Raw genomic sequence first — 14,728 nt, forward strand, 5'->3', positions numbered from 1 at the left:
CATACATGAAGATAAGAACTGTGTCACATGTAGACGTCCAGCTACAGAAACATTTTTAGAGGTCATCATGACAAAATATACAGTAAGAAGGAAAGTATTCAGACCCCTTTAAATTTTTCACTATTTGTTTCATTGCAGCCATTTGCTAAAATCGAAAAAGTTCATTTTTTTCTCATTAATGTACATTCAGCACCCCATCTTGACAGAAAAAAACAGAAATGTAGAACTTTTTGCAAATTTATTAAAAAAGAAAAACTGAAATATCACATGGTCATAAGTATTCAGACCCTTTGCTGTGACACTCATATTTAACTCACATGCTGTCCATTTCTTCTGATCCTCCTTGAGATGGTTCTACTTCTTCATTGGAGTCCAGCTGTGTTTAATCAAACTGATTGGACTCGATTAGGAAAGGCACACACCTGTCTATATAAGACCTTACAGCTCACAGTGCATGTCAGAGCAAGTGAGAGTCATGAGGTTGAAGGAACTGCCCAAGGAGCTCAGAGACAGAATTGTGGCAAGGCACAGATCTGGCCAAGGTTACAAAAGAATTTCTGCAGCACAGTGGCCTCCATAATCCTTAAATGGAAGAAGTTTGGGACGACCAGAACTCTTCATAGACCTGGCCGTCCAGCCAAACTGAGCAATTGTGGGAGAAGAGCCTTGGTGAGAGAGGTAAAGAAGAACCCAAAGATCACTGTGGCTTAGCTCCAGAGATGCAGTAGGGAGATGGGAGAAAGTTCCACAAAGTCAACTATCACTGCAGCCCTCCACCAGTCGGGGCTTTATGGCAGAGTGGCCCGACGGAAGCCTCTCAAGACATATGAAAGCCTGCATAGAGTTTGCCAAAAAACAGATGAAGGACTCCCAGACTATGAGAAATAAGATTCTCTGGTCTGATGAGACCAAGATTGAACTTTTTGGTGATAATTCTAAGCAGTATGGGTAGAGAAAACCAGGCACTGCTCATCACCTGCCCAATACAATCCCAACAGTGAAACATGGTGGTGGCAGCATCATGCTATGGGGATGTTTCTCAGCTGCAGGGACAGGACGACTGGTTGCAATTGAAGGAAAGATGACTGCGGCCAAGTACAGAGATATCCTGGAAGAAAACCTCTTCCAGAGTGCTCAGGACCTGAGACTGGGTCGAAGGTTCACCTTCCAACAAGACAATGACCCTAAGCACACAGCTAAAATAACAAAGGAGTGGCTTCGGAACAACTCTGTGACCATTCTTGACTGGCCCAGCCAGAGCCCTGACCCAAACCCAATTGAGCATCTCTGGAGAGACCTGAAAATGGCTTTCGACCAATGTTCACCATCCAACCTGACAGAACTGGAGAGGATCTGCAAGGAAGAATGGCAGAGGATCCCCAAATCCAGGTGTGGAAAAACTTGTTGCATCATTCCCAAGAAAACTCATGGCTGTACTAGCTTCTACTCAATACTGAGCAAAGGGTCTGAATACTTATGACCATGTGATATTTCAGTTTTTCTTTTTTAATAAATTTGCAAAAATTTCTACATTTGTTTTTTTCTGTCAAGATGGGGTGCTGAGTGTACACTAATGAGAAATAAAATGAACTTTTTTTGATTTTTAGCAAATGGCTGCAATGAAACAAAGAGTGAAACATTTAAAGGGGTCTGAATACTTTCCGTACCCACTGTAAATCACCATCTTTCTCTTGAAATGAAGGTGTTATGTTAATAGAATTCAAATTTAGTTAGTTTCAGTCATTGTCACTGGTCTGTTTTTTGTCCTGCAGCTTGCACCTAACTTTACTGTCAAAGAGTCCTGTTTTAATTCTGAAATGTGACAATACAAATATTAAGGTAATTAAAGCAAAACTGGTTTCTGTGCTCATATTCCTTAATATTACCAGAGCAGAGGTTCACATGCTCAAAACTTGTTGCCTTGCATGTTTTTGTCAATCTAAAAAAGTTTGTGGTTTTCTGCAAAAGCACGCATCCTGTCCCTTGAAAAAGGAGTGTCTTGAATAGCATCGCATTGTGCAAGCATACACATACAACAGATACTGTAGTCTTGGTTATCATACACAGGGTGTAAAGAGAGAAAAAGAGCGTTGTCCTTGGTTAAAGCTTCGCTGCCATGGATTCCTGTGGCAATTGGACACGAGTGGGTGGTAAGTATTGAATGAAGTCTCTCAGCTGTAAAATGATAATGTTGGATGTAAGAGTGGATATGGGATGTAATTACAACAGTTGCTTTTTAAAATGTCAATGACAAAGATGCTTAGTATTCATGCTTACACCATCATTTGGCAGTAATTTCATATTATGCGTGACTGCAACAGCCAGGTGCTTGTTCTCTACATCATACCTATGATGAAATAATACAGGGGAATGGCTTACACCCTTTTGTTGAGACGTGTTAAGTGCTAGTGAGGATATATGCTAAGTACAGCTTATTGCAGTGGGCAAAAGAAAACAAGCTGATGGTTATTACAAGCACTAGTTAGGTAATATGGTATATTTAGACAATGTGAGGACTATCCAGATCTCAGTGTGTAGAAGATCCATGCCAGAAGATCACCCCAACACTCAGATGTCAGATATAAATAATACAGTAGAATTCATTGAATTGAATTGAATTGAATTGAATTGAATTTTATTAAGTTCAGTTTAATTTGATCTATATAGCACCAAATCAAACCAAACATACATTATAAGGCCCTTTACAGAATGATCTAACCATATTATAGAGAGAAACCCAACAGTTCCCATGCATAAGTACTTTCTTTAAGCTTTTGAGAATTTAATTTTGGAAGGGAAATATAAATAGACTAGTTCACCAATAAATTCACAATCAGTTGCCCAACTACTTTTCCACTTTTTGCCAGCTCTTCATCTGCCCCAGCAGAGCACTCATTAAACACAAAAAATCAATGGCAGCCAAGGGAGCGGTGCATCTATTGTACAGCTAACTTTCAAGCTTCACTAATTAATGTTTTTAAATTGACAGTTGGTCAAATGACTGTGTGTCATATATGGCAGATGAACAAAGTTAGTGTGTAGCTAATGAACATTGCGAAGCATCTCACTAACTGTGTCTGTCTGCTATCTGCAGAGCAGGTAGCGTACTTTGTGTTTTTAGAGCTTTGGCCTTTTACCTGCAGTGGCCGCCGTGAGAGTGAACCAAAACAGTAAAGCTAAACAATGAGCTGAATATAAAACTATTAAACTCCGTAAAGCTGAGGGGAGGCTGCATATTCGGGTGATGATTCTCTCTAGATTCATTAAGTGACCACACATTGTTTTAACATTTGTGATGTGGCTCTGATGTAATCCGAATCTGCATGTATGCATATTTCTCTCTGGGATATTACACGTGATGTAACATATTACATACAGATAACATATTAACAACATATGAACATAACATATTATGTTAATATCTAACATATTACACTGAAGTAGATTGGTTTTAAATTTTTAAAAAAGCATTTATTTAAAGTGAAAATTCTTCTTTTTTAGTTTTTAATTTGACTTGTGAGCTGCTAATCATTATTTCACACACGCATGCACACACACACACACACACACACACGCACACACACGCACACACACACGCACACACACACACACACACACTATAACTGTTAATGTGATGCCACCATGGCATAATCAATATGATATAATTATTCCTTTCAGAAACTCTGATGAAACTACAACTAAATGAGAACAGTCAGTGTGACACAATTACAGGCATGTCAAAGTATTACTAATGAGGTTGGTGCTGCTTTACCCAAAGGCGACATGCAGAATCATGCAGGGGAAGTAACACACCACCACAATGAGAATAATAATATTCATATTATATTATAGATTTATATTCATAAGAGATCATCATCAAATCATATTCAGACATATTTTGGTCTGTTTGTATTGTAGGTGGGTTTTCCCTGCATCCAAAAAGACAAATACACAGGGTTTGCAGAATGTCAGCTGTTTCTAGAGCCATATGTTAAATTACAATGATATAATTGTTTTGAGCATGTTTAACCTCATTATTAAGACAAACACTCGGCATCCAAAAAACTTTAAACCCTGATCAAATGTCAAAGATTTTAAAATATAATAAACACACGTCAAGCTGAATTCAGTGGAAATTTCTATTCACAATACATCTTCCATTTGATGTAGTGGTGTCACAAAACAATGTATTGACTGAATATTTTACTTTACTCAAGTGTGATAGGTTCAGTGAAATATAAGTTGACTGCAGTATGTTGGACTGAAAGGTTTTACTAATGTGTTGTGAGATAGGAAATGCATCCAACATGCTTTGCTGAGTATATGTTTTTGCAACAAAAACCTAGTGTACTGTGCAGTCATGCAGTTCACACATTCATGTATGTGAGCTTCTTAGGAAAACCACATCTGCTGGTGTTGACGGTTGAGCAGATCTCTTGAAGACAGTGGCAGTGCAAAGCTTTTCCTTAAGGGCACAACAAAATCTTACACCTCTGTCTGTTGGGCAGAATTCATCTTTTACATAAACCTTGTTTGAGGCTCACGAAATAAGCATTCATGAGTTGAAATAGAATAATATCAATGTTCAATGCTAAAGCACAGAGCTGGCATTGATTGCAAAACACTCAAGGGCACTTCTGTTGACCCGTTGAGTTTTCACATCCATTTTCACATCCCTTGAGCCATGTCTCACCTCTGTTGACATGCAAAGTGGCAACTAGTTCATATGACGAACCCGCCCAAAGGACTCAGCGAGAGATTTTGTAAACAGGAAGCTGCATTCAGTCAGCTGACCGCTGGGACTCAGGTTTGAGAGACACAAACTAGAGCCCACAGCTCCATCCCTGTAGTATCACCCTCTTGTTTTGTCATGAGAACATCTTGCCATTGACTCTGTTTTGGGAAACACCGTGGTGCAGTGGTTAGCATGGTCACCTAATTTTGTGATTGGGGGCTTCTCTGTGAACTTTTCATGATGGCTGCGGTCTGGAGAGGTTTACTCTCATTTTCAAAAACGTGTTAGTTTTAAATTTAACATTGGTGTGAATGTGTGTGGGAACAGTTGACTGTCTATGTTATGTCTACGATTCTGTGTTTTGTATTTGACAAATTTCCTATTTGATTTTAGCCATAGCTTGCCTCTCATTGACAAGGTGGATTTATTTTGACACTAATCCTGGTCCAATATGTGACTTGCACAAGTGTCATGTCTGGTGAGGATGTTTAATAATTTAAAATGATCCATAATAAATATAGTTCTTTCTCTCTCTCTTTGTCTAGACTGGAACTTTTTTGGTCTGCCATTTAGTATGAAGATGCTATTTGGACTTATCAGCGTAATGCTGTTCATCTCACTATCTTGGAATTTTTTTTTCTGTGTATCAAAATGTTTCTCAGGTAATAACATTATTTTCTTTTTAAAATCCAATGAAAACAAATTAATTTCCGTATTTCATTGTGAATGTTTTATTCCCCAGGAAAATGGACATGTCGAAGACGAAGGTATGTAGCCCATATACAGTATATATACCTTTCAAAGGAAGAAGCAAATTATGTTCCCTTTAAAATGCTCTGCATGTTTCGAAATCATCGCCAACCTGAACATTTACAAAATGTATCTCCTCTTTTTATGTCAAATTTAAGTCGGGGTCCAAGACATATGGAAGAAAATCCTATTTATGGAAACATAAACTACGCGCAAACAAGTAAGTGAGTGCATTGTGTGTGAGCGCGTGTATGCCTTTACACATTTGCCTCTGTTTACATTGTTGTGATGTTTTCCATAGGCATTGCTGTGTTCACAGAAGTTGATCGTCCACACTCATCACTAAGCTCTTCATCTTTGAGGGACCAACAGAGAGTCAATTCTAACTCACAGGTAGAATCTTTAAACCCTTTTACAAAAAGCGAGCTCTTTATTGTAGGTTCTCATCATTCTCTGCATCTGATATTGATTCACATACATCACTAAGCTTTGCTGCACCACTTTGCCAGACTGGCAGTAGCATAAAGGAAATGGAAGCAGCAACATGAAAAAGGCCTTTGTAAGGACAGATAGGATTGTTGTAATGAATAACTTTGCTAAGAATTTCACTATAAACATATCCTGTGGCTGCTGATATAATAATTGGTAAAGATTATACATTTTTGTTTTTTCTTTCTCCTTCCAGTCCAAAACTCAGGACTGCTATGCCAACCTGGCCCTGAAACCTCCCAGGCCGCAGTCTGGCCGTAGCTCTCCACAGATACAGTACTCGGATGTAGTTCAGTTAGAGGTGCCACTAGAGTCGAAGAAAGGAGATGAAGGCAACACTGATGGTGTCTCCACCATGTCCGATCTGTATGCGTCCGTGCAAACTCAGCGCACTAAGGTGAATACTGCAGACACTGGAGAGGACTATGCCAACCATCTCTGAGAGAAGCCGACACGTCATAAATGCTCTTTTTGCAACTTGACCTGCTGCCACGGGATGGCACTGTTTGTCATCATATCAAAAATGACAACACTCTTGGTTAGTTAAGGTGTGCTTGCCATAACTCTCATGAAAACTAACTCACTGCTGTTAGATTTACCAGAGAAAGTTCATTTTTGGCTCAATTTCAATGCATTTATTAATGGCTTGCCTTGTTTTGGTATGTTACTTAAACCAAGAGAAATACAGCTGTTGTTTCTGTAAGAGTGACTGATTTGATCTCATTGTTAATTTCCTGTATCATTGAAATGTTAGTTCTATAGAAAAACACATTGGTATACATTAGTTGCACAGTTTTCACTGATGTATGGATTTGGAGTAAAACTCTGCATAGACAGTTCATCATTCTGCACAGTGACGTCAAACATCCAAGTACCAATATGTAAAACACATTTATAAGTGGTGACAGACTTTGAAATATTTCTTATGTGCCAGTTGATTGATGCATGACCAGTCAAAAATGGCTGACTCTCTGATTCTCTGCTGATCACATCAGTGGTGTTTGCCAGCTCCTTCTACTTTCTCTAATCTTTTCTGACATTCAATTCATGTCACTTACTTCGGATATGTTAATGTTTAAACCTGTCAAATCACTGCTTCCTTTATCAGATTTGACCTGACAAATGCTGAGATAATATGTAACTCTTAATAATAATAATAATGATAAAAAGTAAAGTTTGTTAACCTTTACCATTATCTTTTTTTTTAGTATTTCAGTTGTCAGATCAGTAAAATGTAATTCATTGTGAAGTGTATTAAAAAGAAAAAAAAGACAAATAAAAGCACATACTTTTGTCCTATTTCACACTTTCACTGGCCCGCACTCATTGCTTCAACCAATAAAAACAAAGTATATTGTTATACATACATTAGATTTTTTGGAAGAAAGGTCAGCTTGGTCGGCACTTTGTATTTTCCATCACCCAACTTATCGGTGATGCCAGTGATAACAGTTCGGAAAGCAGTAATCAATACGGTAGGTAATAAACTTTTATGATAATTAATGGCTATAGTTGCGGGACAGTTATAACATTGTTTTTCAACAGAACAGAGCCAAACACATGGGAAGGGAATCGCATTCCTTTACTTCTCTCAGTGATTTGAAGTCACGCAACAAGTATGAGAGGCCAAAAAAACACAGATGCTGAAAACAAGTAAATGTAGTAAAGAGTAAAGACGATAGACATTTTATTTCTGAAATTTTAATTGATGATGAGATTTCCCTCTGGGACATTTGTATACCATGTCACAAAGATAATTATTTAGTGTGTACTAGCAGCATGGCACTGGTTGGTTGGTCTGTTGTTCGCCGCTTTGGTTTGACTGAAATATTTCAGCAAGTTTTAAATAGATTTCCATCAAGTTTTTAATCAACCACAACCAACAGGTCAAGGTTTTCAGTTATCCAGTGATCCACTTGAGTTTTCCTCTAGCAGCAACATGAGCTTGGCATTTGTGGGTTTCAGTGAAATATCTCAGCAACTACTGGACTTTGGTGACCCCTTCACTTTTAAACGGTAAATGGACTGCACTTATGTAGTGCTTTTCTAGTCTTACCGAAAACACAGAGTGCTTTACAGTGGAAGCCACATTCACCCATACATTCATACAGAGCTAATTAAGACGCTGACCAGGGTAAATATTGTACCTGCTAAACAGCGGCATGTTAGCATTGTCATTGTGAGCATGTTTGCATGCTGGCATTAGCATTCATGTCAAAGCACTTCTGTCTCTAAATACAGCCACAGGGAGCTGCCAGCATGGCTGTAGACTCCTGGTCGCAGTATGTCGCAGTATGTTTAGGGCCTCTAAAAAATGTCATTAAAAAGAAAATGTCAGAGCAGAATGAAATGAAAACCAGAGGTTATTATGGCCCATCCCATTTTCACATACCACATAGACCACTGTAATAATTTCCTTAATAGAACTTATATAGATATAATAGATTGGAGACGAGGAAAGTGGTCTCAGACTTTTGGACCTCACTGTATATATCAGCACTTTCTGAGTACACAGAATTTATAAGGAAACTGAATAGAACATTTCATGATTAGATAAGGCTCTTTATTCTTTAACCTTTGTAATAAATAACATGCACTTTAACGCGGGCAATCACACTCCTGGTTAGCCAAACCAATACCTGCTATCTGTTATTTATTGTTTATTGTCTTCTGGATGCAATAAACTTTATTGACTCAAGCATGTTGTTAATATTAGTAAGGTACAAACATTATCTTAAGCTTTACCAAACTTTAATCTAATAAAAGAGGTAAAGTGGCACATTAATCTGCCGATAAACAAAGCTGTAAAATAAATACAACCACTTACGTGATCATTTTCATTTGCAATGTAAAGTACACTTAATGTGTAAATCAGTAAAAAAACTAATTGAGAAAATCAAGAGTTCACTCTGCCTTGATCTTCAGAAAGGTTGGCAGGACAATAGCATTAAGTGGGGCTATGTGTTTATTGGCTAATGACATAATGAATTACACTCTTTAGCTAGACTTATCGGGACATTCTGTATTAACAGAGCTTGAAATCAATATCAATATCAGTACCCAACAATCCATCGCACTAAATATTGACGGTCAATTATTATCAAGTACCTGGCCAGAGCCTTAGTCTTGTCAGCTTGTTAATTGATCAGATGTTTCTACTGCAATTCATAATTTGCTGTGTTGCTTTTCCATTCAAGGTCATCAGCTAAGGTCTACGACCTTTAGATAAAAATAACACCTTCACCTTTGGTGTTGCGCAACAAAATCACTCAATGTGGGTGGATGTTATCTGTTACAATTCATCACTCAACATAATGAAGCTAATGAAAATGTCACATTGAAATATGACATGTCACAATGTGTCACAATGAGACATGGCATTGAAAAGATGATTACTGAGAGTGGAGTGGTTTTGCACCAGACATCAGTTCATGTATTCAAGTATTCCTGCACATCAGTTTCCACAGACAGTGAAGCAGCGAGTGTGGCAGTAAGCCTAAGAATGACTGTTTTAAACATCTCATGTTGTTAAAAATCTTGTGTTTTGATTCTTTTCTGCTGCTTCAGTTTTTGTAGGTTTGGTAAAGTCTGTGATCAAATATACACTGGGACACAAAGGAGATGACCCATGTCAAATATGCATGACTTAACCACCAACAGCTTTTCATTCCAGCGTATTGACTCATACCACAAGGATAATGATGAACAATTAATGACGATGACTCATGCCACTGAATTAACATTAATTATAAATGTAAGTTAAGATGGAAAAATGAAATGAAGCTGATGATTTTATTTAATCAGTTAGTGAAAGAATGGTTTGAATGTGTTCACTAAAAAATGTGCCACTACAACAGATACTATACAAAGATACTGTGTATTTTTTAAAAATCATTTATTTTGAATAAATTTGATAAAACAGAATACATTACATTATATATATTCCCTATTATTTACAGCCATATTTCACAATTTTAGTAGTCAATTTTACATACAAAATTTAAACTTCAACAATGTAAACATCTTTTGTGAAGGATTTATATTTAATACCAATATTAATATTTAAAGACCATCCGGCATCCCCAAAATCCCTGTTCATCAGGCATAATAATCAATTACACATTTACAACATTTGCAAACAAGTGAGAATTTTGAAAAGCTGTAATGACAATAATTTAAAAATGAAATGCCTCAAATTTACAAGAACATTGACTGTGTGCCAAAAACCTCTGTGTGACACCTCAGACTTTGCTGTCCATTGACTTGATTTGTCCTTTTTCATCATCGCTTGTGGCGGTCTTGAGGATTTCTACACTGTCAAAGTCGGACGGCATGTCAAAGAAAAGCTCATCATCAAAGCAGTCTCTGTCAGTTGGGGACGCCATAAAGGGCAACTTCATGACCAATCCAGTGAGCAGCCCACCAACTGTAGATGCTGCAATGGTAGAGAAGACAGCTGCAACCTGGTAGAGAGCTTGTTCCTGTGCAGTGCGGCCCAAGCCCGGCTTCAACCCAGGAATCAGCCTTTGAAGCTCCAGCAGCTTTGGATCTCCCTCGGGTGGAGCACGATGGGAGAAGATCTGGTACATACTGGGCCCGTAGGTTTCCTCAGTGGCTAAGAGGATAGCGCAGATTCCTGCTGTGGATGAAATCAGGCCAGTGAGCCCATGGAGGTTGTGAATACCACACTGGTCTTGGATCCTCATGTGTCGGGCTAAAAAGGGAGTCAGGTACTTGTATCCAAAGAAACAGGCAGTACAACCCATGATGCCCAGGGCATACGCAGCTACAGGAGAAATCATCATGTCCACAGACGCCCCAACAGTCACACCACCTGCCAGAGTCACATTCTGAATGTCAGCCATTGTGAGTTTACCTCTCTTGTTAAACACTGCAGTGAGCGCAAAGGCAGTGATAGTGGATGAGCTTAGACCTATAAAAGTGTGGAGTATAGCTCTGTGTTGATCGTCACCCTTAAAGGTCAGAGCAGAGTTGAATGAAGGCCAGAACACCCACAGGAACAGGGTTCCCATTACTGACAGGATGTCAGAATGATAACTGGTTGTCTCTTTAGCATGTCCATCATTCAGACCCGGGCGATACAGAGCAAATGTCACTCCTAGACCAAAGTAGCAGGCAAACAGGTGAATAAGAATAGTGCCCCCTGCATCATTGATTCTAATGTATTTTAATACAGCCCACTCTGTCACAGCAAAGACAGGGATCTCCAGCAAAGCCATAACCAGGAGCTGAACAGGACTGGTCTTTCCAAGCACAGCCCCAAAAGAGATGAGCACCACAGCACAAGCAAACTCTGCATTCAGAAGGTTGATCACCCCAAGGTGAATTTTACCATCATAGTAAAACTGGAAGAAACCCTGCATCAAGATCGCCCACTGGATCGCAAAAGTAGCTGTAAGAAAGTTGAAGACCATTCCACTGAAGCCGTAGAATCGGAAGAAGGCCAGCAGGCAACCGAAGCCTATGAAGATCATCACCTGCACATCAGCAAAGTAGGGATAGTCGCGATACAGGGAGTTGTCCATCGGGTTGGTCTCATTGTTTTGCAGCTTAGCGTTGGCATTGTCATCATAAGTGACAAAGACAGCATAAAGAACCAGAATGACGACCTCCAACACCAGCACAAACACCGGCAGGCGCACCTTCAAACTTGTAGACTCATTCATGATGATGCACAACTCACAGTCCAGAGAGTGGCTCCCCCAGCAGCAACAACACCCCTTTTATACCTCTATTTTATCAGATAAGAGCAGCTAATGGCATTGGAGCCTAACCCCTGGACATGGTTATTTAACAATGCAACACCTTGACTGCAGAGTGTACTTGAATCACTCAGATTCCTCAAAATTACCTTCATGTGTTTCATCACAGTTCTCTTGTTAAATCTCTGAAAGTAGATTTTAAGAGGATGAGTTAGGGTAAATAAAGGATTAATATAGATACTGTAAACAAAGGCTTCATTCTGGTAGAAAATGCTCTGCCACTGAGCAGTTGTTGAATTTCAGTTACCTTGACTTTTCTCACGTTTGGTATATAAAATCTAATTTGCAATGCCAATGACAGTAATTACCTATGTGTGTTGTATGGTTTAAATGATAATAATACAGTGTGATAATATGCACCATGAATGCCATTACTGATGGGTTTATGGAGTGACTGTTAATATTAAATCAAAACAACAACAAACATTTATTTGTTGATATTAAGGTTTATTTATTAAATTATGGATTTTTTTTTACTGTTTCCATTCCTTTCATGATAAAGTTCTCATGACCCTTTTATAGAATAAAATGTCAAATATGATTAAATTTTTTTTTACCAACAACAGTTTCATATATCAAAGCCAAAAGTAATGTTTTCAGACTTTTTTCAAGTCAAAAACATTAATAGTGATAGGGCCAATCCAAGATAGGAATTGTAACCATGAGATGACAGGTAGTTTAGGCAGTTTCTAAACCACTGTGCGACCAGGATCTGTGTCAGAGGAATTAATTTTAGACGAGACACTGGCATGTTTCCTAAAATTGGTCCTAGAAACGTGCCTGCAGTGAAAACAAGCTACGTTAAGTATGTTGGCTGGTACAGAGAGTTGATAATTTCCTGCACTTAACTGCCATGAATATTTTGACATGAGGGAGAGAAAAAAATGCTTTATGGTTGACTTGTTGGAATGATGTGATTTATTCTTGAGAGAAAAAGGTTGTGAAATAGCAAAGTTGTGCTGGTCAGGAGAATTAAACAGTAAAAATAGAAATATGGTGCTCATTTTAAATAACCCCTACAATTTTTAACAGTGGGTTGCAATATTATTTTTTAGCTCAACAAAACAATTTCCAGATTGCCTTTCTTTTTGCCTTCATTAGATAGTGTTTGACAGTATTAACTAGAAATGACAGAAACATGTGCAGGGACATACAGCAGGTCCTGAGCTAAAGACAAGTGACCTAAAGGAGTTTTTTTAAATCGAAAACAACTGGACTAGGTTATTTGTCTGTGAAGACGTTTCACCTCTCATCCAAGAGGCTTCATCAGTTCGTGTACGCATCTGACCAGGCTAGGACTGGTCCTACTTTCTGGTGTGGAGACCCAGGTATTTAACCTCTTGTGGGCGTTCACAAGGATGATGATGTCACTGGTTCCCTTTTTGTGCTCCAAGTGTCAACGACAGTCGTTTGCATGACTGTCGTTGGTGGAAAATTGGTTTCGACTTCGTTAGTGCTCTATTGTGTTATAACGACAGTCGTTGGAGTCACATGCCACTTGTGAACAGTTGTTATTCTTGGAGGCTAGATTGTTGAGTTTCCTGGGAAGGGATGAAAGGGCAGCATTGTAAATTGGAGATAGGTGGTGTCTGAGACCTCCTCCCCTGTTGAGGGATGGTTTCTCTATTTTAACATAGATGGCCTCTTTTACTCCTCTTTCGAACCAACTGTCCTCTCTGTCTAGGATGTGGACATTGCTGTCCACAAAGGAGTGGGCTTTCTCCTTGAGATGTAAATGAACAGCAGAGTCCAAGCCTGAGGAGTTAGCTCTCCTGTGTTGGGCCATGCGTTTGTGCAGTGGTTGTTTCGTTTCTCCAATGTAGAGGTCATTGCATTCCTCGTTACACTGGACTGCATACACCAGGTTGCTTTTGCGGGTGTGTGGTGTTCTGTCTTTGGGGTGTACCAACCTCTGTCTGAGTGTGTTGCTGGGTTTGAAATACACAGGGATACGGTGTTTGTTGAAAAAAGGCCATCTATGTTAAAATAGAGAAACCATCCCTCAACAGGGGAGGAGGTCTCAGACACCACCTATCTCCAATTTACAATGCTGCCCTTTCATCCCTTCCCAGGAGACTCAACAATCTAGCCTCCAAGAATAACAACTGTTCACAAGTGGCATGTGACTCCAACGACTGTCGTTATAACACAATAGAGCACTAACGAAGTCGAAACCAATTTTTCCACCAACGACAGTCATGCAAACGACTGTCGTTGACACTTGGAGCACAAAAAGGGAACCAGTGACATCATCATCCTTGTGAACGCCCACAAGAGGTTAAATACCTGGGTCTCCACACCAGAAAGTAGGACCAGTCCTAGCCTGGTCAGATGCGTACACGAACTGATGAAGCCTCTTGGATGAGAGGTGAAACGTCTTCACAGACAAATAACCTAGTCCAGTTGTTTTCGATTTAAAAAACTCCTTTAGGATACTATGACCTGGACAAATGAGAATATACACAGGCTTAAAGACAAGTGACATCATGGTGAGGCCTCATGGTAGATGCTTGCTTTAAACTGCTGGTCATCAAAATGCTAAATTTTTGCTGTCATCAAGATTGATGGGATTATTAGACTGGCTATATGCTAAGTCTTTCAATCCACGTTTTTCTAGCCTATGTATTGATAAATTTAGGTTAATATTAAAATAATAAGCATGTATAAGACTATGTAAATAACGTGGAAGGGGCGAGGCATGGCAAGGTGCCTTTATCTGAATACCACTTTTACATAAATAAAGTAGGATATGTAGGCATGCGAGGCATGACAAGGAGGATACCATGACCAAACCCTTTTCACTTAAGACACACTAGGACAAGCACATGTGTAATTAATAAAACTAATAATGGCTAAATCTCATTTAGCTGCTTCAGTTTCAGGGTCCTTACATTGTGAATGCAGACTCAATGTCACACTTTCATATATTACAGGAACACTTGAATATAACAGAGCCATTGTTAAAGTTATG

General features: G+C 39.0%; 1 protein-coding gene and 1 pseudogene across 1 annotated transcript; one reads left to right on the forward strand and one right to left on the reverse strand.

The window, feature by feature from the left end:
- The first annotated feature begins 2,009 nt into the window (after positions 1-2,009).
- On the forward strand, positions 2,010-7,278 carry LOC147818120 (signaling threshold-regulating transmembrane adapter 1-like). Its single transcript, XM_087178602.1, has 6 exons — positions 2,010-2,150; positions 5,281-5,397; positions 5,478-5,502; positions 5,644-5,705; positions 5,787-5,878; positions 6,171-7,278. The coding sequence occupies exons 1-6, from the start codon at positions 2,117-2,119 to the stop codon at positions 6,414-6,416; spliced, it is 576 nt and encodes a 191-aa protein (XP_087034728.1). The 5' UTR covers positions 2,010-2,116; the 3' UTR covers positions 6,417-7,278.
- A 2,619-nt stretch (positions 7,279-9,897) lies between these two features.
- On the reverse strand, positions 9,898-11,670 carry LOC111667778 (ammonium transporter Rh type B pseudogene; annotated as a pseudogene).
- Between the last annotated feature and the right edge of the window lie 3,058 nt (positions 11,671-14,728).

The sequence above is a fragment of the Seriola lalandi genome, unplaced genomic scaffold (assembly GCF_002814215.2).
Source record: "Seriola lalandi dorsalis isolate HSWRI2012SDOR001 ecotype SW California unplaced genomic scaffold, Sedor1 jcf7180002054692, whole genome shotgun sequence".
In the NCBI taxonomy this organism is placed as follows: Eukaryota; Metazoa; Chordata; class Actinopteri; order Carangiformes; family Carangidae; genus Seriola; species Seriola lalandi.